Below are 25,152 nucleotides of genomic sequence, written 5' to 3' on the forward strand. Positions count from 1 at the left end.
CGTGCCGGTGTGGGCTCGTGTCAAACAACAGCTCCACAGTTCATTACAAATATATTCTCGCAAAATTATTAAATTAACGACAAATACATAAAAGCTTTTGCCTGGAACAAGAATCTGTTATATATTCGTAATACAGCGGATGTTCGCTTTAAATCAGCGGTCCCCGGGCACTGGACCGGTACCGGTCCGTGAGTCGTTTGGCACCGGGCCGCGAGAGTTGAAGCTCGGGTGTGAAATGTATGGTTTCCAGGGGGTTTATCGTGTTGTAGGTGCGTCTTATTTTGAAAGAAATATGTACCCGTTACCATAGCGACCAGAGAGCATTAAGGGGCAGAGAGGAGGACGTTACCGTCAGTGTTGGCGCGTTTCAGGAGCACGCTGCTAATACACACACAGTGAATTCACGTTTACTGTTATAGTTACAAAATACCGCCGCGGTTCTCTCGGTCGTATCATTTTGTTGTTGCATTTGTCCGCCACACATTAAAGGCCGCTCCGTGACGGTCTGACGTTAAACCGTCCGGGGAGCAAAAGAGGCTGCGCACCGCTGGTTTAGATGTCAGGAAGCGGCTCATTCACCACAGCGACTGTTGCTTTGAACTGTCAAGGTTCGAGTTTTTGAGGAGGAGACAAACGACTGCATGGTCCTCAGTAGATGTCAAAATAGTGGTATTTATTATACACATATATGTGGGGAAGATGAGCATCATAAACCTTTCAGAGCTGATCTCCCCCGAACAACCATATCACAAGGCTTTTATTGCAATGATGACGTCAAGTCACATGATAAGTATCAGTATTTCTGACTTACTCTCAGTTCACTGCATTTGTGGGATGTTTCCGAGAGAGCACTCGATGCAAACCAAAGCATGACTAGGACAACAACAGTTTAACAAAGAGTCCTTCAGTTATCTTCGGCCCAAGTTCAAGAACTCATTAGTTCAGTGGTTCACTAGAATTGAGATAACAAGAACATTTTGACAGGAAAAATAACGGTGCAGGTTTCAACTACTGAGACCATGTATGATCCAATAAGCAGCCGTGCCACACCACTGCAAGGTATGCAGCGAAGAGATCTGATAATCAGCATGCAGCACGGCCTGCTGATTCATACGGAGCACTACAGATGTGATATTTGCTTTCTATTCATGCAGAAGTATCAAGAAAACAAAAAGCTGCTGCACCGTCTGTCAGCTACAGAAAATATACAATAGAGCTGAGGCAAGACCTGTGATGCTGTGTGAGGAAGTTAGGAAGCACAGAAAAGTGAGGGTGGTGCAACAGATGAAGTCTGTATGGCCTGTGATACCCACAGACAACACTGAGCTACAGTGTCTGTGCAGAAAGACCAATGAAAATGGGTAAAAGAACATGAGGCGGGTGGAAAGGTGAAACTGTAACAAGTGGAAGTAGTGAATGTGGGCAGGCTTAAATTCCTGGTGTCAAAAGCCCAACGCAGCAGTGCACAAGAGAGGAGGTGAAGGTGCAGGTAGGGTGGAGAGGTGTTGGTGTAATATCTGAGAGGGAAGGTTTACAAGATGGCAGCGAGAGCCGCTCTGATGTTTGGGCCCGAGACGCAGCACTGACGAGAGGCGGAGCTGGAGGGCGTGAGATGTTTGTAGTGAGTAATGAAGATATCAAAGGGACAGCACAGGCGGGAGTTTGGAGACAGAGGCGCGGCTGGCATGGTTTATACATGAACTGCTGCCAGGCAGGAGGAGAGGAAGACCACAGGGATGCAGTCCAGCCAGGTAACAACAGACCATGCTCGGAACAGGACGATATGAACGCAGATGACCTGCTGCTGCAACCTGGAGCAAGTTCATTCATTTGCTGTTAGTGAACACTGATCAGTAAGTATCCCAAGAACTGACAGGGCTCACAGACATGTCAGGCCCTGAATGAACTCAACATTATGAAGGCAGGGTGCTTTGAAAATAACTTTATTGTTTATAAGAAATAACAGTGAAAAGAAGACAACGTGTCACTGCTTACATTTGTTTCTCACCATTTCATTCTCTCCAGCGTATGATTTACATACTTTGTAGCTATGTAACTGCAAATGCCACATCGAGTGTGTGTGTACAAACACACACATATGCTTATATATACACATACATATACATTTATATATGTATATATAAAATGACTGTGTGGAGGTAATACATGTTCTAAGATTTATGAGCCAGTATATTTGCAATAATTAACAGTAACTAGTGCATTCTTCTGACAAACCTGAAAACGCTGCAGTTACAAGATAAGCTTACACACAACAGAAAGAAAGAGCATCATCTTCAATTTGTCTTCTGTCATAATTTAAAAGATTGAAAAATAAAACATTTTCTTGACCCACAGCAGATCTGAGCTGAAGCCAGGTCTCAGAGTGCAGCGTCTCCAACCTGCTTTCTTTACAAACGTTCGTATCACAGGCCAGACAACCTCATGTAGAGGAACTTTGCAAGATAGTCACAGTTTTATCAAAGAAAGCCTACTCAAAAGGTAGAAAAACAAAGTACAGAACAAATTTAAGAGCTTATTTATATGGACACAACATATTCAAGCTTTTTTAAAATTTCCATCCGTCATCGTTCCAGTTCAAGCACAGCTACAAACAGCTGTCCTCAGTGGCCGAGCAGCCCGGTGCCTAGAGGAGGTCACAGTGATTAGAAAGAAATACAAACACTGTCCGGTCAGACACTGTGTCACAGGTCTGTATGATGAGTGATATGATGAACTACACCGGATGAAAACATCTTATTGTTGCAAAATACACATTTATGGCAATATTTCTTTCTCTTCTACCGCCCCCACAAGAATCGCGTGACAGTACGAGAAAGAGCCGTCAGCTGCTCCAAATAAAGCTCAGACTCAAACGTTAGAACAGGCTTTCCCCCGCAGCACGCCGTGTAATAAACACTCACAAAGAAACAACTTACATCTAAACATGTTAGCTTCATGCGTGGGCCAACACACTCGACCCCAGGTACACGACGCCCAGCTGGAAACACTTCACACAGGTCGAGTCGAGATCACAGAGTTTACAGTGAAAGCACTACTTTGTGACGTGTGGTTATCAGGATGAGAAATGTCTTATATGAGAGTTTGGTCACATTGCACAGCCCTAACACCAGCTGTTTGTGAGTCCTTGGGTTTATGTCTGTGAAGGATCTCAGTCGTCCACGTCCTCATAGTCCAAGGAGCTTGGAGAGAAAAGCGTCTGGACTTCTTTAAGTTTCTCAAAGACGTTTTTAAGATCTCATCCGAGAAGCTTCTTCAGTTCTGAGGAAGCTTCCCGTCTTCAACGAGCTTTCCAAGCTCATTAGACTTGACTTTATGCTTTCTGCTGCTGCCAACTTGTGGATGGGACTGGGAAAACAAGGACACTGGCTGCCTGCTGACGCGGGTAGGCCTGTCTTTAATAACATGCTGCTTTAAGCTGGGATTGTAACAGCGCTCATCATTAGAAAACAAACACGTCGTCTCTCGTTATACAGCAGCAGCGCTTATGCATTCACACACATTCATACTCCGATCAGCTGGTTCAGTATCCAAGGATACTTTGGCATGCAGACTGGAGCAGCCAGGGATCCAGTCAGTGCAGGGGTGTCCAACTCCAGGCCTGGAGGGCCGGTGTCCTGCAGGTTTTAGACGTGTCCCTGACCTCCTCAACATGTCCTGAAGTTCTCCAGAGGCCTGGTGATGAACTAATCATGTGATTCAGGTGTGCTGACCCAGGGTGAGATCTTAAACCTGCAGGACACCGGCCCTCCAGGCCTGGGGTTGCCCACCCCTGACCTACAGCCAGCACTACCTGTGGCTCTCCTGCAGCTATTAGACAGAGGGCGTATATAGCGTATATACAGCCTGTTTCAGACACAAAGAACTTGGGACAGCCCACATGTGGTTCCTATTCCCAACATTTGGGCTTGTTAGTAAGAAAGAGTTTACTGGTGTCATTCCAACTAACGTATTTCACTTTTTTCCTTCACCTGCTCCATATCCCAGCTGCAGTGGCTCTGTGCCCTACACTGTGACCCACCACTATTATGTTTGAAGTAAAACATGCTCACCTTTAAATCCCTCCTCAGGCATTCTCACTGTGAACAAAGAGGAACAGCCAATTTAAGAAAGCAGTCCTTCTTTTAATCCAGCTGTAGTGGAAGCAAACACAGGCCTACTTACCTTGATAGACATCATCCATTGCAGCGTAATCTGCTATTGGCTCATCAGCCTGCAGCCAAACAACAGAACATATTTGGAGGAAAAGGAAAATGTACGGGATCCCACTTTAGACGTCAGATTATCGTTCTAGCGATTGTTGTGTCAGGATGAGGAAACTGTGATGTGTACCTTCAGACAGATGATGCTCTCCGGGATGATTCCCAGGCTACCCAGTGTGGCTGAGTCATCTGTCAGACTTTTTCCATCAATGAAGAGATTTTGGTCAAATGGAGCCACAGAGAAGGCGTGCATGATCTGGACAATGACAGGCACAGTGGATTTAGTCTGGTCAAACTGGCCCACTCACTACTTTGTGTTCAATAATCTGAATTCCTCACTTGTATTTTCAGCTCTTTCAGAGTCTGATTAGCTGAAACGATGAGCGCTTTCTCTCCTCGGAGTTTCCTGTGTCGGGTGCTCCTCCTGATTCCACCTGGTTTGGCCACGTTGGTCACAACACCAGCAGCAGCTGTGGACACACTGCTGTCACTCAACTTTAGCCGTTTTGCACCGTCCTGTGACTGAAAGAAACAAAGTCTTCATTTGTAACAGATAATGAATTTGAGTCAAAGATACAAGTCTTAGGGGAAACCCCCCCAAAAGACTCAGGGACATCTGTGCGTGCTGCTAGCAAAGGACTAGCAAACTAAATGGGTTTCTTCAAGGTCACGTGAGGTTTTAGAGCCGTCACAGCAGAAGTGACTGTAAAAACAAACTCCTAGATTTACGAGCAGCATCATTACTCAGACATTTCTTGTAGCTGCTTAGCAGACTTGCACTATAATGAGATATTTTTGTCTGGGTTCATTCATATTTCTCAGCTGTGTTAATGCAGAGAACCTGCTGTAGCCTTGTGCACTTTCTCTGCTGACAGCTTTGACGACATCGCTCATTGTTGAGCCGAGACGTCCTGCCACTGAATGTAATTACTGAGATCTTTCTCTTGCAAACGCGTGGTGCTTGTGTGGTTACCTGGCTGAAGTCGGGGTCTTTCTCACCATCCAGTTTGGGATGTTCTTCCTTCTCCTCCTCTGCTTCAGAGCTGCTGACGCTCAGCTCTGGAGCAGCCTCCTTTATCATCTACGCACAGGTAAATAAATGTGACAGGAGAGGCTGTTAGACACAGTCAGCGCAGCAGCTGTGAAAAATGTCATGTTTGAGGTAAAAGGTCTTTACTCTTTTGTCTTCAATAACTTTGCGTATATAAATGGTGGCTTGGGTATACTCTCTGAGGTCCCTCTGCTGCTGGAAAAGGAAGCTCTCTCTGCATTCCCAACACAGATCTGCACACAAACACATCCATTTGAAATAAATCGAGGACAAAAGCCAGAGCATCACTGATGAAGTATCTGATCGGGCTCACAGGTGAACCGTGCCTACGAACCAACCAATGTGACCTTCAGCACAGTTTGGGTCGTGATTTTTGGACGGGCAGACAACCACGAGTGCTCACTGGTCCTTTAGCTGAATGAGCTGGTTAAACTGTTCCTGTATTATAGCCTGCCCTGCCTTATTTAAGGTGCTGTGGAATGAACCAGATGTGAGGTGCACTCTGTACATGAAACTGCCTCAATGATCTCATTTTCATGCACGTTTTTGTGACCTAATATGTGATAACTTGGATAAAGATCGGGCATCTGGAGTAACGCATCCACAGTTTGTGAAAACCTCAAATGTCCACATGCAGTATCCACAGCTCTATATGATCATTAGAAAAATTACAGTGGAATTTAATTCTTCTCTTCAATTTGCTCGACCCTCTTCTCCACATACTTCACCCCACTTTGGACTTTTACCAGGTTGAGTGGTGTACTGGGTGGTGGAGCCACTTGGTGTAGTCCGTTTCAAGCAGTGGATGGAGATTGGCTGGTCCACGATGAAGAGTCTGCTGATCACATCCCATTCGCTTGGCCACAGCAGAGCTACACTGTGCGAAACAACCAACAAAATCATTTTTGTCAACACACCATGAAAAACAAACAGCCCAACAGCTGAAGAATGGCAGCAGGGTAAGGCCTGAGCCATTAACCAAGCATTATGATTCGTTAGCTGCATGCTGACTTCTAATTGGCCATCCTGCAGAGACAATCTGCAACTTCTTTGATCTCGACTGCCAATCAAAGTGCTGATCGTGTGGAGCTCACGGACGTTTCCAAACAGAAAAACCACAACACACTTTGGCCATGAATATACTGCTGGGAAGGTAATGCAATGAACACCTCTGTAAGAACGACACCCAAATTTAAAAGCAAGCCACAGGACAACTTTGGGACATGTAGGCAGAACTCACTGTTGTGCCTCTCCGTTAATGAGCGAGTCGTAGGTGAACATGAAGCCTCCGTGTGGACAGAGCAGCAACGTGTTGCTAACATTGGACACGGGGGAGGATTTCGTAGGTCTCCTGTGTAAAACACACAGAAGAGAGAAAAACAGATGTAAAGTAAAAGTGAAACTGCAGAATGGCAAGGATTCAAAATCAGCTGTGAATGGTGCATACAGTCAAACTGTATCATCATATAATCACTTTACTGTCAAAACAAACATACCTGATAAATTTTCTCCACTCATCCACAAAAAACAGAGGAACTACATAAAGCACATCTGTGCCCTGGGTACACAAACCAGAAAACAACGTCTGTATTTACCTTCTGTCATCATCATTCAAACAGTATTACTCATATGAAGAAGGATTGGTGTTGAGTACGCGCTGCTCGGCTTACCTGAGGCCATTTGGTGAGCGCTGGTCGATTTTTCTCATGGAAGAGGTTGAGCAGCTGGTTCTTCTGGTCTAGGGCCATCATCTTACTGACGGCCTCATTGTCCTTTTCCTCCTGCTCCATCGTCTGGAAAGAGAAAACAAATCTTTCAGTTCCTCAGCTGACCAAATGGCACATCTACCACCGCCTGGTAATGGTGCAGAGGTCCATGTTCATTTGTAGGGGTGGGTTTAAAAATGTATTTCAGTTTGAACTAGAAAGTGCATTTTCTGAAGAAACTGTGGATGTCTTTGAGGCATCCACACAACTAGAAAAATGTTCATTTCCTGCGAAAATGCTGTGTGGATGCCTCAACGCTGAAGCTGTCTGCTGAAAAAAGCTGAAAAAGATTTTAAAAAAGAAGTTGCAAAAAGTTGTATGGTGGTGAAGAAACTGAAAATTCTGCTATAAAAAAGGTGCAGAAGCAGAAATTTTTGCTGAAAAGTGGTGAAAAGCAAAAAAATTCTACTGAAAATGGGTAAAGAAGCTGAAATTTGTACTAAAAAGAGGTGAAAACACATGTTGCCAGGAGCAGGATTCGAACCTGGCCCTTCTGATCTCAAGGCCGCTACTCATCTCACTGAGAGACTGACAATTCTTCTGAAATTAGCAGAAGTTGTTGAAAGTTGTGCTGATAAGAGGCGAAATTCTGCAGAAAAGAGGTGAATCAGCAGAATTTCTGCTGAAAAAAGGTAGAGAAGCAGAAGGTTCTGCTTAAAAGAGGTTTCTGCTGAAAACACCTGAAAAAGATGGGATTTGTGCTGAAAAGGGGTGAAGGAAAAGGTGCTGGGGTGTGGATAAGAGTTAAATAAGTTGAACTGATAACTGAAAAAATTGTTGCCTTAAGCGGGATTTGAACCCGGGCCTCCCAGTCTGAGAACGGCTGCTCATCTCACTGAGCTAAAACACAGCTCATCCCAGCAAGCAAAATCAGTCACCCCATGGATAATGTGGAAGAAACGGGCAAAAAGTATTGCATAAAAAATTCAATATCTCAAAAAGCATAGAAGTGCAGAGCACCAAAAGTCATAGCAGAAAGAGCAGAATTTGAACGGTGTAAATAGCACCAAAGCTGAGGGAGTAAAACGTGCGCAAGCAACCAGAATAATAAAGAGAAACAGGAACTCAATAGTGTGGATGCCTTTGAGGCAATAATACAGATGTAGAAGAACAATACTGTGCTTTTCAAGCATTCACACTAATAAAGTGATATCAATTCATTAAATCCTCAAATGATTAGTGAATAAAAATGTATTTTGCCAGATTCTCAGCTTAAAGCTCACAAAACTATTTCAACAACCTCCAAACAGCTGAAACAGTAAATGAGAGCAGGTACACGAGTTCCACACAAAGGCGTAAACTCAGAGTGTGGATGGCACACAGACACGGCGTCGGGCTGAAAGCCGACAGCTGACGCTGCAGGTTTCATCACTCTGAGCGAGACCGACTAAACCAGCAGCAACAGAAACTGCGCGTCACGTTACACAAACATCATCATGACTGACTTTGCCTGTTTTGTTTCCACCATGATAAAAATCACACTTCCTGCACAGCTCTGTGCTCAGAGACCAGTTTCAACTCTGTTTTCTGCATTGTTCGCTTGCTTATTACACACCAGTCTGCCGTTGTGTTCAGCGTTGTCTTTTTTCTTTTCAAAAATGACCTCTCACACTAAAGCCTCATTTCTGTTGTTCAATACTGAAGAGATCTAAACTTTTTAAAATGATCACAAATTGCAAGACACTTACCCGTGTCTGCAATCAAACCTCTGTAACTTTGCTCTGCTTCAGTTCAGCAGCATCAGCTAATGTTCAGGTGCTGATTCCTGGTTTTCTTCAGTTTTTGATCGAATGCAGAATATTTTTAAGGTTATGTGCTATAAAAGGCCAGGCCAGGCAAATCTGCTTCCTGCTTCTGTGTTTTACCCTCGATACTTTGACACAGAGGCGCCTGCTGTGACGCTCTCACAGTGTCAGCTTTGGTTTATACATAGATGTAAAAATATGAAGCTGTACTGATAAGTGATCAGAATTATAATATTTCTGACTGAGTCTAAATGGAATCAAATCTAGAAATTCAATGTGATACCAAGCTCTATTCATTTGTAGCTCAATATTAACAGACGGAAGTTTGTCAGCTGTAGTTATCATCAGAGGGACAACATATTCATTTTTCAATATGATTATATCATACGTATTGAATATATCCATCCATTCTTTTCCAGGGGCTGTTGGGGAGCCTATCCCAGCTGTCCTAGGGTGAGAGGCAGGGTACACCTTGGACAGGTCACCAGTCTGTCGCCGGGCTAACACCCAGAGACAGGCAACCACTCGCACTCACAGTTAGAGTTACCACTCAACCTGTCCCACTAACTCCACGTCTTTGGACTGTGGGAGGAAGCCGGAGTACCCGGAGAGAACCCACAGAGACACGGGGAGAACCGGCAAACTCCACACAGAAAGACTCTAGTCTGATGGTGGAACTGGCAACAGTACTAACCACTGTGCCACCATGCTGCCGTATTGAATATAGAATACCAATACACTGGTGGAAACCATCAGTATTTCTGTGCATTAATCATGAAGGCTGTCCAGCTGATTTTAATTTAAGGGTCACATCAATCCCAGTTTCATCTGGAGCTGTGTGGATTAGTAACACCAAACCATTTCATTTACTGTAAACAAATGTTCATGTTTAACCTCCTAGGACCTGCGTATATGTGGACGTCACATTTTGGGTTATTTAGACCAACATGCTCAAGTTTGCTCTGCAAGGGCCTGATATCCACTTACGAGGACGTTAAACTGCTACCGTTCTGTTGAAATTTTAAATGAATAGCCTCATATGTGGCTCTCATTTTTTAGAAACAAAAATCAGGTAAAAAAATCAAAAAAAAAAAATCAGGTAATTCTTTGTTTTTACATTCATCAGGTCCCAATCAGCCCAGATATCAAAGAGAAATTAAAAATGCTGCTGTGGAAGAGTTCGGGTCTGAGGAAGTTAATGAACCATCCATCTACACAACATGAACTGTGTCTGACAAATTGTGATGCAGGCTTAAAGAAAATATACTTCAAACATAATGTAGCTGCAGTGACGGCACAGGGGATCAGTGTGACGCACTGCTGTGCACTAACCAGGCACTGCTGACAGGCCTCTTGGTCCTGGGTGAATTCTGGGGCTTTGGGGAAGTATTCCCGAAACTTGGTCCAAACTTCAGGCGACACCAACTTCCGTTCGGTTTCCAGAATACTCAGACCCCCTACACAGTAGGCACATAAGAATTATATTATGGATGTTAGCACAGCCATAACAGCGAACGTTGTTTTGTTTTGAAAGTGTTTAAAACATCTGCATATCTAATATTTACTGCTGATGGTGGCAAATACCGTGACTGCAGACGATATCTTCATTAAAAGTCTTCATCTCATCCTCAGTGCACTCCGACAGCTCTGAGCTGAACTCTGCAAACAAACAGGTAATGTTCATATCCAAAACCATGGTCGCAGATGCCAAACGTGGCTGCACATGCAAAGCATGACTGGTGCACACACATAGTCACTGGACACTTTGCTGGTTACAATAAAAGCTTCTCTTTTTCTGAAATACTCAGAACAGCGTGGCTAGCCCCTGTGCACATGCCACGCTCAAAGTAAATTCATCTTTCTCCCTCATTCTGATGTTTGGTTTGCACGTCAGCAGGTTGTCTCGGCCACGTCCACATGGCTAAATCCACGAGTGTCTGCCAAGGAACTGGCTGATTACACATTTGTGTCAACAAGCAGCTGAACAGATGTACCTAATAAAATGCCCTTTGAGTATATTCAAGAGTCTGTCTACAGTTGTGAACAAAAATCTATGAATGTTATTGGCTTTTCTGGCCACTTGAAAAAGATTTTATGAACAAGCAAAGAAAAGCCCATTTACAGAATGCCTCAACAACCCTGGGGAGGTCTCTTTATGGAGAACCAAAACAGGACAAGCATCAGAATCAGGTCAAAATCAATACTTATTATGTAATTAATATGAGGAATATTATGTGCAGCAAATCTGCAAATGATGACTGAATGAAACACAGTGAATGTCTGTTATTTTCAGCTTGGCTGACAGGTACAAAAACACAATAATGGAAGTGGAGGGCAGAAGAAAAAATACAATTTTAAGGGTTATTGGAACCTTTACTGTTGTTGGTGTGTGGTCCCTGTCCATTGGTCTGGCTGTTGTTGTGTGCGGTTTCATGTTCATCCTCCTCCAGCTGTTCCAAAGCCAGTTGCCTCCAGCTCCGCAGAGATGCTTTGCCTACCCAGAAACCTGCACCACTGATACACAGTGCAATAAAATGTACTTTTATATGGACTTAAGTCAGGACATTGATTCGCCAACCTACGCTTAGCCAGAGTGTGCTTACCTGAATGTGCGCTTCACCAGGTTTGAGATTTCCTTGTAATCTTCACTGAGCTGGTTCTTCAGCCGAAGCACTCTGCATCGTTGGCTAACACACTCTCTGCACAAAGACGACTCTAAACAAACACACAAAGTGACCTATACTGTTGTACAGAACATACACTATAGACAGAGCTAATCTGCAGTATTTTCATATTCTAGTATACTCGTGAGGTTACTGACCTCTGCAATAACAAACTTTTTTAAACAGATGTTATCGGTTTGCTGCATTCTCAGGCACACCCTATCAAAAACTGTTAAAACACATTTAATAAACCTTATTCAAAGTGAACAGGTGAATCTGGCAGCTGTCTGCACTTGTCATCCTTACCAGTGGTAAATGTGTTGCAATGGCACAGTTTGTGCTGAAACAAGATCATTTTGAGTGTAATTTGAAACTCTTAGTTCACTTTGTCATTAGTCTGACATGGTTAAATATGACAACGATGGATGTGTAACTTGAAGAAATGAAACTATGACGGGTGCAGAAGCTCATGATTTGAAAAGTCTAACCATTCAGTCTAGGCCCTCCACCATAGCGTTCATACAGGAGTTGTGCAGCTTGCATGGAAACCTTCCTGGAGTCTCCCACTTTGTCTGGGTGAAGTTTGTCATGAGAACACAAGAAGCGGGAGCTGTCAATTTCTTTAGTGGCAGTGGAGTCATCAAGCCACTTCTTAAGCCAGTCAAGGGGGATAAACTCATACGGCTCGCCTGTACACAGAGAAAGCAGAGGGACACAACCATAAGGAGAAAAATCCAGGCTTCTATTGTGGTAACAGCAGGTTCCCTGTACCTTATCCCAGACATACATGTGTTAACATTATCATGTTACACATGCAAAATTACTCTTTCAGTTTCGTAAACAAACAAAACCAAAAACCGACAGGCTCAGAGGCACAGTGCCAGGGAAGGCAGGCTGGCACCGTTGCAGCTGGAAAGTTGCGAGAGATCACCAGAGATCACCTTTGCAAATAAGTGATCACTGGCCTGTAAACCTGACTGTATGTGTGTGATGCTGGGGTCCCAGAACACATGTGTCTCAGTGGTGCCAAAACCCAGACAGGCATGTGGGAACACAGCCTGCACACCCAGTCCTATTACTGGTGCAGACGGTGGTGGACCTAGCAACGTTGCAGCAAGAGCAAGTGGTGATGTGGCAGATGCAAATGGAGAAGCTGCAAGACCAGGCTGAATCGTGGCTCAAGAGTTGGGAGTTCGCCTTGTAATCGGAAGGTTGCCTAGTCCTCCCTAGGGGGGACTAAAGAAAGCGCTATACAAATGCAGGCCATTTACCATTTACCAATCCTGGACGCAGTTTCTGCAGAGGCTAGCTGCTTGGCCTGCCTCCTTTGGCACCGCTGCTGCTCCCCCTGGCTCCGGTGGGACTCTACTGGATCAGGGAGGGGGGTGACCCCCAGGTGTTCTGGTTTGTTGAGTCACAGTGGAGGTGTGTTAGTAGCCCGAGGTGGAGTGGGTCCTGCGGCTGCTGTCACTCCTTTTGGGAAAGCCCAAGCCTTGGCTCTTAGCCTATCCGCAGCGGCGAAAGTCAGCTTCTAAGATGTCCAATGAGCAATAGTGGATTGGCCGCAGCGGCGAAAGTCAGCTTCTAAGATGTCCAATGAGCAATAGTGGATTGGCTGTGGCTCTTCCCAGAGGACCACCACTGATGCTTCCGGAAGGCGCTAATGTGGCAGGAGGAACCGGCCTATTCCAGGTGGCTGCACGACTTGGCAAGCTAGGCAGTTGGACTGTGCTTGAGCAGTTCATGGAGGGGCTCCTGGCAGACACATTAGAGTGCGTCCACTGATGTCGACCAGCCAACTGGAACATCGTGGTAACGGGCGAGAGAATCTGTTAGGGAGCCACAACAGGTGGCAGGACATCGTCAGGATCCAGTGCCAAGGAGGTGGCTCCGGGAGATAACACCACTGTGGTCACCACTGCCTGCACAGAATACCCCGTCTCTCTCTGCTGTTTCTTTATTGGTCTCAGCGGCTACAGACACTGGACCCCACTCACCGGGAGCTGCACGTACATCGGGGCAGGAATGTCGCAGGTGCGGGCGACCAGGAGACGTTCGTCAACAGTGCCCAGGGTTGAAGGTGGGGGAGATGTTCTGTTTTGCCAGCCCTGGAGCCGGAGATGCCAATTTCCACCATTACCTCCTCCCTCCATTGTGATGATCAGATAGCGGATGTGTTTTTCATTGCAACAGTGTTTTGCAGATATATTCTCCCCCATGCTCAGATATACCAGTTTCATAGAGCACTATTCTGTAACGTGCCCTGGTGTGAAGGTGCGCTCATAACCCTACAGGCTGCCTGAACATAACAGTTAAATTGTTCAGAAGGAATTAACTGAAATAGATAGGAGTGATAGAAGAGTCGCACGCTTATCCCATGCCCCGGCTCAACAAGCTCTTGGGCCAGTTTGTCACACTTCCATTCGGCTTGTTTGGAGGCCAGGCTTCTTCCAATGTCTCATGGACCGCTCGCTGCATATTCTGCCTATGCGAATGACATTAACATCCATAGTGACACCTGGGGGGAGCATGTACAGCAGGTGCCCACAGTCCTGGAGTACTTGAGGCAGGCGGGGCTCACCAGCAACCCGAAGAAGTTTTGAAGTTGAATGGAAGAAGGTACAGTATCTGGGGTAACCACTTGGGAGGTGTGCAGTTGTACCCACAGGTGCGAAAACAACAACTGTCGCATCCTGACCATGTCACAAGACCTAAAAAGAGGTGAGACGGTTCCTGGCTGATTACAACTGCTGGTTCGTGCTGAACTTCACGGACCAGACCAGCCCCCAGTCTCACCCGAAAGGATGCCACAGATCTGGTCCAGTGGACAGAGCGGTGCCAGGTGGCATTTGTGCAGGGGAAGAAGGCTCTCTGTGGGAAGCCCCTGCTCCACACTCCTAACTTTTCCTTCCCTTTTATTCTGCAGACTGACACCTCAAATAGAGCGCCGTAGGCAGTTTTGCTCCTGAGGGTGGGGAGGGGGTGGGACCGCCCGGTTAAATCAGCCAGAAGCTGTCAGAGTAGGAACCCTGGGACAGCACGACTGAAAAGGAGTGCTGACAAGCTGGTGGGTGGTTGACTCTGTTATTACCTCCTGGGCCACCCTTTCACACTGTGTTTGGATCACAGCCCGCTGCATTGGCTCCATCGCATAAAGCATGCCAACGTCCAGACCACCCATTGCTATATCCCAAGACATGTGTGTCTTAACAGTACAGGGAGGGAATCTGTTGTACTAATAACTGTGAGATCAACAAATCACATCCTATTCGTGGCCTGACATGGCCGTGTTTGTGTGTGTGCATGTACGCATAAATAATTATTCACACGTCACATGCACTGTGTAACAAGAATGCAAAAATAATCAGGCAGTTCCACTGCCTTGGACTGCAGCTATCAATAGCAAACCTTGTTTAGCAGCACAGCACAAGTTCTCCACCTGCTTGAGTTTCTTTGTTGACCTTCTAGGCAATAGACACAGAACATAAAGACTAATACTGACAGTTGCAGTCTAACACAGTAGAGCTGGAATATGTCCAACAGTGGCACCAGAGACTAAAGGTGGTATGGTTTTTTGTGACTCCATCGTGTTGTTTCAGAGGATGAAGATGCTCGAGGAGCCAATAATATACCTCAACAGCCTGATGAAGTAGAGTTTATACTGTGTGCATGTAAGAGTACTTTGAACTGTAACAAACATGTGCACACTCTAAGTGTTTCTGTTAAGTGGACTGTGGATGATTAAGGCATGATTTTACCGACCGTCTCTTGCGGGTAAAAGCTTGTAGAGCTCCTTCACCTCTTCATGCTTAGCCTTGCCCTTATCCACACTCTGTTTTCTCATGTCAGTCATCTCACTGCACCATTCCTCAAACTTATGGTTGTCTTGGTCTACCAACCTCTGAAGAAAGGCTGTTGGTCAGAAAAGAAAAAAGACAATCAGACATGCATCACACAGAGGTCTCCATTTGTTTTTACCAATTGTAGAGGTCATGCAAAAATCAATTCAAAATCGACACACCTGGCACCTCCACATTAGTCCTGATTGGACCTGAGCTTTCCTCCTGCTGGACCTTATACACCAGCATGTATGCATTTCTGGAGCAGTGATAGCCTTTACTGCACTTTGGTTTTTTTGTCTGGGATTTTACCGTCTCAGCTAGGAAACAAGTGGAGTAAAGAAGAAAAACAACTATAAGAAAGTGTATACATCCCTCAGGTGGTAAAATTGACAATACATTTGCAAAACAAACAAACAAACAAACAAAAAAGCTGGTCCACTGTTATTAGGAACCTTGTGTTTACATTTTTAATAGTAAAGAACATTATACACCCCTATAAGTGACAAATCTAGTGAACAGCTCACTCTGTCTGGGGCCCCGCCCTGAAGCCAGGCCTGGGGTACCTGGAGGCCAGTGCCATGGGCCCGGCTGGGCGCAGTGGCACTGGGTGGCGCAGAGGGCATGGACACTTTGACTGCCTTGAAGAGTTTCTGGGAAACCATCAGGCGACTCAGGAGTGGTGCTCAACCCACATTGTGTATAGAGTGGGTGGAGCTCTGCTGGCTTCAACTGAGGATATTCTTGGGCAGTGGAAGGAATACATCGAGGAGCTCTTTAATCCGACTGACATGTCTTCTGTAGTGGAAGCAGAGTCTGGGGACGAGAAAGACGATTTGACTATCTCCGGGGGCGAGGTCACTGTTAAACAACTCCTCGGTGGCAGAGTTCCTGGGCTGGATGACGTTCACCCTGAGCTCCTTAAGGCGCTGGATGTTATAGGACTGTCTTGGCTGACACAACTCCACAATGTTGCGTGGAGATAAGGGGCGGTACATTTGGATTGGCAGACCTGCGTGGTGGTTCCCATCTTTAAGAAGGGGGACCAGAAGCTTCAGCTATAGGGGGGATCATTCTCCTCAGCCTCCTGTGCAAGTCTATGCCAGGATGCTGGAAAGGAGACTCCCTCCCCTAGCTGAACCTCAGACACAGGAGCATCCCAGGTTCTGTTATCTTCCTGGTCACAGATCACTGGACTACAGTGGGGCGATATGTAAAAACTTTCCAACCAACAATCGTCAGTCCAATAATCGATGATGAGCGATACATTCACGCATGCGCAGACCTTTTGAATGGCGGAGTAATGTAATCATGCACGGACTGATTTGGGCGTCTACAAGACAAAAGTCCACACATGGACAAACTAATTTCCCTCCAAAGTTAGGGCTGTCAGCGTTAATGCCGTCATCATGATTAAAGTTTTTAATGCGCTCAACCCATCTGGAGCGCAGAATGAACAAACTTTGGACCAACTGTCTGAAATGCGTTGACAGAGACTTTTCAGTGATTTTGACTCAGTCTGCGCTCCAGATGGGTTGGGTTAACTGTTAACTGCGTTAGTCACATTAACGCTGACAGCACTAAAAATATTTGTCAAGGATTTTTTTTCATAATGGCCTCTGGCTCGCACTGGAGCGGCTCACAGCCGAGTGTGAAGTGGCGGGAATGAGAATTGGCACCTCCAAGATTGATGGAGGCTCCTCAAAAGGGTGGAGTGCCCTCTCTGTGTCAGAGATGAGTTGCTGCCCCAAGTGGAGGAGTTTAAGTATCGCGTGGTCTTGTTCACAAGTACAGGGAGAGAGGAGTGTGAGATCGACAGACTGGTGCTGCAGCTGCAGTGATGCAGATGCTGTACTGGCTCGTCACGATAAAGAGAGAGCTGAGTGTAAAAGGTCGATCTATGCCCCTACCCTCAGCTGTGGTCATGAGCTGTGGCTGGAAGAACGAGATTGTGGATACAAAAAGCAGAAATGAGCTTCCCCTGAAGGGTGTCTGGCCTCTCCCTTAGGGACAGAGTCAGGAGTCTGGCCATCCAAAAGGGCTCAGAGTAGAGCAGCTACTGCTCCACACCAAAAGGATGCCTCCTGGGTGAAGTCTTTCAGACATGTCCCACTGGGAGGAGACCACGGGGCAGATCCAGGACACGCTGGAGAGATATAATCTCATATATATATATATATATATATAATCTCGGTAAGATATAATCGCTTACCGAGGAATGCCATGGTGCTCCCCCAGACAAGCTGGAGAAGGTGGTTAGGTCTGGGCTTCTCTGCCCAGACCCAGGTAAGCAGAAGAAAATGGACGGATGGAAGAACATCATACATTAGAAATAACATTTGGCAACAATAACACAACGTTACATGGGGATTTCACAAAGGTACTACTGAAGTGCCCCCATTTCCATGCTACTTACTACATACCAATGTCCTCCTCAATACCAAGCTGTAGCTTTTTGCCTTCCATCTTTTCAATTTCTTCATCGTTGAATTTGTACCAGTCGCCAGTACGAGCATCTTTCACGTGGGCGATGTAGTGGCCGGAGTAGGCACTGATTCCCCGATGAATCAGCACTGCGCTCAGTTCATAGACACATTTCTCATCTGGCGAGACGGAGACATAACATTATAACTCATGTTACTGTGTAGTAAGACCGTCCTCAACCATACAGGAGATGTAATCACTCAGCCCAGATTCAGAGATGGTCTGTGCTGGGCCCCTTTAGTTTACCAGTGTCTACATACACAATGTGTCTGGGGCCACTTTAGAGACAGGCTGCAAGTGAACTTTTTCACATGTCACTTTGTTAAAGTGCAACAACTGGCAGACAACAGATGATGTATTTATTTAGGTACCTCAAATACATAGGTGCAATCCACATTTGAGCTATGCTATGACTAGGTGTGAACTAATGTAGCTGTCAACGTGTAACTGAATCCCTCAAGACACAGTTGTATCTATAAGCTGGACCACATTCCTGTTGTATAGCTGCCACAAGCCAGTGGAAGCTGTTGAATCGGTGCGGCTACTTTCTGTGGCACACGGAGAAACTGCTCATACCTTGCTTTTCTTCTAGGAAAGGCCCCATGTCCAACTGCTCTGGAAAGCTGATGAAAGAGTTGAGCTTCTTCTTGTGGCCTGTTTGTCTGGAGGAGAAAACACATGTCTGACCTCAAGGCAGAAGAAACCAATGACATAAATAGTTTAATTAATTAATTCCAGCTAGTTTCCTTAAAAAAGTGACTTTAAGAGATTTTAAAAAAAAAGATTCATTTTAATACTATTTATATAGTATTTTAGTTTAGACAGTACAAAAGGTGAACACAGCTACTCCAGCATCATCCATTTGACTCTGAAGTCTCAAGATAAGTGAGTGCCATCTTGGTTTAAAACACATAACAGATGTAACATGGAAGAGTGGGCCGGCCTGTGAAACTGTGTTCAGCATTTCATGGATAATCCTACTTGTTAAAGGATAATGTGATCAGGATCTACCAAACTTAAGTTTTCATTTGTTGTGATCCAAAATGAGTGAGCAGCACACAAACATTTTCCTCAGCCTTCTCTTTATAGAAACTCTAAATCCTTTAGGTTTCTTGGCTGCCCCTTGTCAACTCAAAGCTTCAGATCACAGATCGTCTATAGGACTGAGTTCTTTAGGCTGGCGAGTGCACTCCACGACCGTGCTTCTCTTTACCCACTTCTTTGCTGCCTTCTATTCTAGCTGGGTTGTAGGAGATTAAGTATTTAATTCATTCAATGACATCCAAATCAATTGATTACTTTTATGTAATATTATTATTTAGTTGATATCCTGCCCCCATTTAAATGAAACCACCATAAAAATTACAGATCAGAGAAATGCAGAGTGATGGCTGACCTATCGAAGACAAAGCGCATGAGCTGCAGGTTGAGGGTTGGAGGAAGGCTGTGCAGCTTGATCCTTCGGGTGGCATTCTGCTTACTCTGACACGTCTCACAGAAGTAGCGGTTTTCCCCATCCAGCTTCTCCTCCTGCAGAGTGGGGAGCAAGGAAAATAAAGTCAGAGCATTTAAAAGGCAATTCAATTCAAACTGGACAGATCTAATATTTGCTAACATGCGACTGATTCTGATTTGAAATAAACTAATGCACTAATGTCATCTACAAACTGAGTGTAGCTGAATGACAGATACCTTTAAGAACTCGGTGACACACTCAGTCAGGCTCTTGTGGCCCTGGATGTTCAGCTCTAGCTCGTAAAACCGCGATGGAAGAGCAGATGATCGTCCACACTGGTTACACCTGATGAACAGCCAAAACAACAGATTTCCACCTCTGCTGAAAAACGCCAGCTGGGTCATTTTTGAGATGAATGTTTTAAAGTTTGGGGGGAAAGTCCTGAAGTTTTTCAGCTTTTTTTAAATACTTACTAAGCATCCCATTCTTCTTCAAACCAAAACCATAAAACTGCTGAGCACTAGGGATGGGTATCGAAAACCGGTTCTTGTTGAGAACCGGTTCCCACTGTTTCAATTCCTTGGAATTGTTTGCCATTTTTGCAAACGATTCCCTTATCGATTCCAGTCGCCCCGAATGACGTCACCACGTTGCGGAGCGTCATTTACCTGGCAGGAAACACGGCGGCTCAAACGCTCAAAAGTTTGGTTATACTTTACGAGAACGGATGACAACAGGGCAACTTGCAATACTTGCAAAGTAGATATTTCATTTAAGGGAGGAAACACTACGAATATGCAAAAGCATTTGCTCACAAAACACGCGATGACCTTAAATGAATGTCGTGTTTTTAATTCCGCTCCGGACTCGTGAATCTCAACCCAGCAGCAGCGGTAACGTTTGCACGTCCTCTCCCGTTAATGCGGCAGGTAAATAATCAACTAACAGTGCATATTATGTTAGCGCGATCTGCCTTATTACAAACCTGCCATTACTGTGCATTTAGGTGACCATGATGAGAGAGACAGAGTCTGGCTCAGATGCTGGCAGTTCTCGCTGCAGTCTACCGGTAGCGTCTCCTTTCAGGCCAGGATAGACGAATGTCACCGAGCAGTGACTCAGTTTGTGGTCAAAGGCTTGCACCCATTTGCCACAGCAGATGATTTTCAGTAAGTGAATGTGTTTAATTGTAGGCAGGGACATTACTGGATATTCTTGTGTAATTGCTACAGAATAATTTATGTTACACTTTGTTATTGCTACAGAAGAATATTTATTTTATTATTTTACATTTACATTTTTTTCCTGGGGACCCTGTGACACCCATTGAAGAGCTGTAGGCTGTGGATCTCTTAAGATCTCACTGTTGGGTTTGTAAGGCCATGTTACTCCTAAATTTCTATCTTGTTCAAAGAGAAGATATAAAACAAAGTTCTAAGCTAGTCGACCTTAGTGTTCTCCTTTTTAAAAAATAAGAATCGATAAAGAATCGAATCGTTAAACAGAATCGAAAATGGAATCGTAATCGTGAAAATCTCATCAATTCCCATCCCTACTCAGCACCTTTGAATGATTCATGTTGCAGTCCAAATGCTAACTCTAATATGAAATAAATATGCACACACACTAAGCCACACCTGTGAAACCCCTCCTATGTAGCAAACGGCAGAAACATAAGATAAAGAACTATTTTCCAAGAACTGTAAACATAAACAAGCAGCACATCTGTGTGGAACAGGAGACCTTCCTGTCTTCCTTATCACTGCATTCTGACAGGAACCAGCCTGACACACAAATGTCCCGTGTCCAAATCACTGTGTAGTTTTGTGTCAAAGTCAGAAAAGCCATTGTATACCGTTCTTATGAGCCAAGGCCCAACAACTCACTCACAGTTGGGGTTCAAACTACAGTTCTGTAAGGGTTAGCAGGGATACAGACTGATGGAAAACTTAATCTTCAGCAAAGAAGTGTATGTATGCTGCGTTTCTACCAACCAATGTAACGTGATGTAATGTTCTGTACTGACACTAAACATGTTCTAAGAACATGTTCTCCAAACGTTAAGCACTTAGAGCTTCAGCTTCACAGACAGAGCTCCATCTGCGTCAGGCTTTGACAGCAGAGCTCTGAGGTGTCAGTGAGCATTTACACGTGTTAGTAGTATGTCACATGTGAAAAACACATCCACACACAGCAGTACTCTATTGAAACAAGTGTAAGTAATAAGAAGCCTTACACAGTAACATAGGAGAACTGTCCACAGAACTGCTGCTGAATGACGTTCCGCAGGTTCGGGTTCTTCTGTTTGGACAGTGTGTCCTCCAGCAGGGACAGGAACAGCTTCGAGAACTCCTGGGCATCCTGAAAATAAAGGCTCTGAAGTCAGTAGGACAAAAAGCAGAGTGTGTGCACGTTCCTAACAAGCTTGAAAGCCAATATTTGCTATGAGCAGCACCTTTATTCTTCAACACATTCTCAACTCTTAGGCAAATTTTCTCTGAGTGTCATTTGTATACGTGTTTGTAATCGGCTGCTCGTCGTTTTTGCACTGCTAGAACTGCAGCTACTGAAACACAGAACACCCACTAAGAATGTTCAACGAGTAAAATTCATTTCACTTTGACCTGCAACAAACCAACGCGATGGCCACATCTATGGAACAGTGCGCTTTAATGTTTGAATGGATCCAGTTTAAAGTGTGGAGCTCAGATGTGCAGCCATGACCTTAGAAACAAACAGCAGCACCAAAATACACATTCGGCCATGAACTAGTTCACTGGAATTAAAATGTTTATTTGACCATTTTGTCTGCTAAATCAACAGAACAGCCACTTTCTGCAGCGTTAATTGCACGTGCTTTGTTGCAGCAGTATTGTATTTTGTGACCTCGGTTCTCTGAAAATGTCTGACTGGAGTAGGTGACACATTTTCTGTGGAGGGAGCGTCCAATGACCCATGAAGTAGCTGTTTTAGATTGGTCACATGATGTCAACGCCACACACAGGGGAAACCTTCGGTTAACTAGCTGATAATTAGCTTCATTTGACTGTTTATCCAGTTTGGCAGTGTTAGGGAGTTAATCCAGGCCGCACACTGGTTGACCTGACTTTGTAATACAGCCCACAGTTCTCGAGGTGACTTACCTTGAAAACAAAAAAACCTTAAAAAACCCCAAACACCTAAAAACATCAAATACAGCACAATAATTGACTATATCTGGGTTTTTTCTTCCTGATTTACTGCTTAGTGTTGACATTATTCAATTCTAATGTAATTTGTACATGCCTCTTATGGGAACCAACTGTGGCTTCTAGTAACAAAATGGCTAAAAATACAGTTTTGCCAAGTTTCCGTTATGTGTACAGAACAGCGATTCATCCTGTAAGTTACGTGTGCTTTTTAATGCTCGAGTGATTCACAGATCAGTGTTTAGTGGCTTAACAAACATTCCTTTGAAAATGTTCGGGTACAAAGACTGGACTGAAACAAAAGCAGTGTGCAACAAAGAACTTCAGATTGTCTCAAAAGATATTGTGAGATCATTTTGCCTGGCTCCTTGGACACATAGATAAATGGGACTGAATGTACCTGTTGCTGTCCTGTGTCCAGACCAAGTGCTTTCACTAGCCCTGAAGGGTCGATGTACTTTCTGTTGCTATTCTGCAGGAGAGCGAACAGATACTGTAGATGCTCACAGATGGACTGGGGCTCGTAATCTGAAATAGACAGAGGATAAGCCTTCACAGTATACTGTATATGCACTGTCACAGTAGCTAACATGAAAAGTCAACTTTTGCTTTAAGCAAATTATGTCAGTTACTTGAAAATACATTCAAAACAGTAGAAATGAGTACTAGTCCAGCAGAGCATTGGGCCTTTCACATTTCACACAAGAAAGTTTGAATTTTGCTGTGTGCTTGCCAAATACCCCAAGCTGCTCTCCAATGCATCCATCAGAGTGAATGTGAGTGAGATGACTGTATTCTCCTCTGTTTTGGTTGTTCCGTGAAGTGATGGTGCATGTAATGATCAGTCTTTTTGTCACACACTCACACCGCGAGGTGCAACTGGGGCAACTCAGGGTTCAGTATCTCGCCCAAGGACCGAGATACAGACCACACAGACCAGAGAAACCAGGACTGCAGGACCAGGGATTGATCCTCCAACACTGGGATTGGTAGAAGACCCACTCTACCACCTGAGCCCCAGGTGCTTTACAAGAAAAGTTACATTTACTCATACATTCACAAACAGCTTGATTCTGGACACTTTTGCATCACACACACGGCCAATTTAGAATCTAACAACCAACCCTGTGTTTGTACTTTGGGTAAGAACCAGGATGGGAAATGGACTGGTTCTTATACAGCATTTTTCTACTCTGAGCACTCAAAGTGCTTTACACAACTTGTTCATTCACCCAATCACACAAGCACTTTTTCCTAATAGGTTACTAAGTGCTTTCTAACTAACATTCGCACAGCATTAATACTCTGATGGACGCATCGGAGAACAACATGGGGGTAGTATCTCGCCCAAGGATATTTGGCATGCAGACTGGAACAGACTGGGATCGATCGAACAACCAACCTTCCAGTTAGTAGGTGACCTGCCTGCTCTACCACCTGAGCTACAGCCACCAGTATCAGTAGGAATCTATGAAAGCACAAGAACAAGTGCCAACTACTGCATACCGACGTTTGTACTATGTTATTTATATGTACAACAAGCAACAACACCTTTCCAAATCTGGCTAAAACCTGCAGAGTTTACTTGGAAAACAAATAAAAACACAGAAGCAGCCCAGGATTTAGTTTTGACTTATACCAGACTCAGTGTCATGTTCCTCTGCTCTTGAATTTTGGCACTGATAGAGACTCCTACGCAGCTCCAGGTTGTGGAACCATACTTGCAGAAATGTGTTGACGTAACATGTTGCACCAAGGTTGGTCAACCCAACAAATGTGTTCTAGAAAGGGGCAGAGACAGACAGAGAGAAATAACCTTATCTTTACATATACTGTTTCTACATGTGGCCAGGACTTGGACTGTCAATCATCAAGCAAGGCAGCCAAAAAAAGGCCATGTGAGAAAATCATTTGCAGTACCTTTTCTCGACGTTCTGAATTTGGGTCATCGATACTGTGAAAAGCACTTTCATCAATTTCTCCAAGCCATGCCTGTTCACCAATACCAACCAGGCAGTTGGGATTCCCTTTGCAGTTCCTCCTGGAAAAGCAAATGAATACTATTAACTTTACTGGTTCACACTTTGGCTACATTGCTCTTAAACAACGCACAGCTGACAAACACAGCCACCCACACATTTAGAATAGAATTCAACTTTATTGTCATTGCACATGTCACAGGTACAAGGCAACGAAATGCAGTTTGCATCCATCCAGAAGCGCTTTAGCCACGATATAGATATATTACACATATATTAGCAATAATATAGATATATTTGTATCCAGGTAGGGGCCACGGGGTGAGACCAATAATGGTTTTTGTAGCGCAACCATAGCAAACAGTGCGGACCTTAACAAGACACTAGCAAAGTGTCTGTGTGCTAGGCTGAGCTAAGTTGTGCAATGTCAAATTCGAGAGTGGGTCTTCATTAGCTTTCCTACAGTCTATAAAACTGCTCCACAGACTTGATGCTTGTCCGCAAGCGAGGGAACAGCCGACCATTAAGCTTTTAACTAATCTGAATATAATGTAGTTCAACAAATGGGGTATTTTCACTAACATGCGCTATCACAACAAACATTGTTTAGAAATGTTGATACTGTACCTGCAGGCACCTCTTTTGCAGGCCGGGAGGTTGATTCGATATGCTAGCTCTATATGCTCCTGCCTGATTTCTTCTGGTTTCACAGTTTCCACCCAACGCCAAGCCGCTTTCTCCAGCTGTACGCGAGGCGCCAT

The 25,152-nt window shown here is 44.6% G+C and overlaps 1 protein-coding gene across 4 annotated transcripts; it reads right to left on the reverse strand.

The window, feature by feature from the left end:
* Positions 1-1,305: 1,305 nt before the first annotated feature.
* usp48 (ubiquitin specific peptidase 48) lies at positions 1,306-25,152 on the reverse strand. Of its 4 annotated transcripts, XM_005939788.3 has the most exons (27): positions 25,019-25,152; positions 24,333-24,453; positions 24,052-24,193; positions 22,813-22,940; positions 21,461-21,585; positions 19,461-19,569; positions 19,165-19,298; positions 18,345-18,430; positions 17,708-17,887; positions 15,467-15,604; positions 15,208-15,357; positions 11,934-12,134; positions 11,386-11,497; positions 11,154-11,296; positions 10,367-10,441; positions 10,115-10,239; positions 6,942-7,064; positions 6,768-6,829; positions 6,512-6,622; positions 6,018-6,148; positions 5,398-5,504; positions 5,194-5,301; positions 4,560-4,742; positions 4,351-4,476; positions 4,183-4,231; positions 4,071-4,097; positions 1,306-2,644 (listed from the first exon to the last, which is right to left on the reverse strand). In XM_005939788.3, exons 1-27 carry the CDS (start codon positions 25,150-25,152, stop codon positions 2,622-2,624), a joined length of 3,153 nt encoding a protein of 1,050 aa, XP_005939850.1. In that variant the 3' UTR covers positions 1,306-2,621. The 4 variants fall into 4 exon arrangements, 3 of the variants coding, with proteins under 3 accessions (XP_005939850.1, XP_005939851.3, XP_042083574.1); XM_005939789.3 differs by lacking the exon at positions 1,306-2,644 and having other exon boundaries at positions 3,738-4,097; positions 11,160-11,296; XM_042227640.1 differs by lacking the exon at positions 1,306-2,644 and having other exon boundaries at positions 3,738-4,097.

Source organism: Haplochromis burtoni, unplaced genomic scaffold (genome assembly GCF_018398535.1).
Source record: "Haplochromis burtoni strain Fernald_Lab_line unplaced genomic scaffold, NCSU_Asbu1 Contig_273, whole genome shotgun sequence".
Lineage (NCBI taxonomy): Eukaryota > Metazoa > Chordata > Actinopteri > Cichliformes > Cichlidae > Haplochromis > Haplochromis burtoni.

Coding starts and splice junctions, on each gene's coding strand:
- usp48 (XM_042227640.1), bottom strand. CDS start 25,152: ATGGCGCCTCGCGTACAGCTGGAGAAAGCGGCTTGGCGTTGGGTGGAA. Junction 22,941..24,051: donor GGAACATGACACTGAGTCTG/GTATAAGTCAAA, acceptor TGTCTATTTCAG/ATTACGAGCCCCAGTCCATC. Junction 21,586..22,812: donor TGGACACAGGACAGCAACAG/GTACATTCAGTC, acceptor CTTTATTTTCAG/GATGCCCAGGAGTTCTCGAA.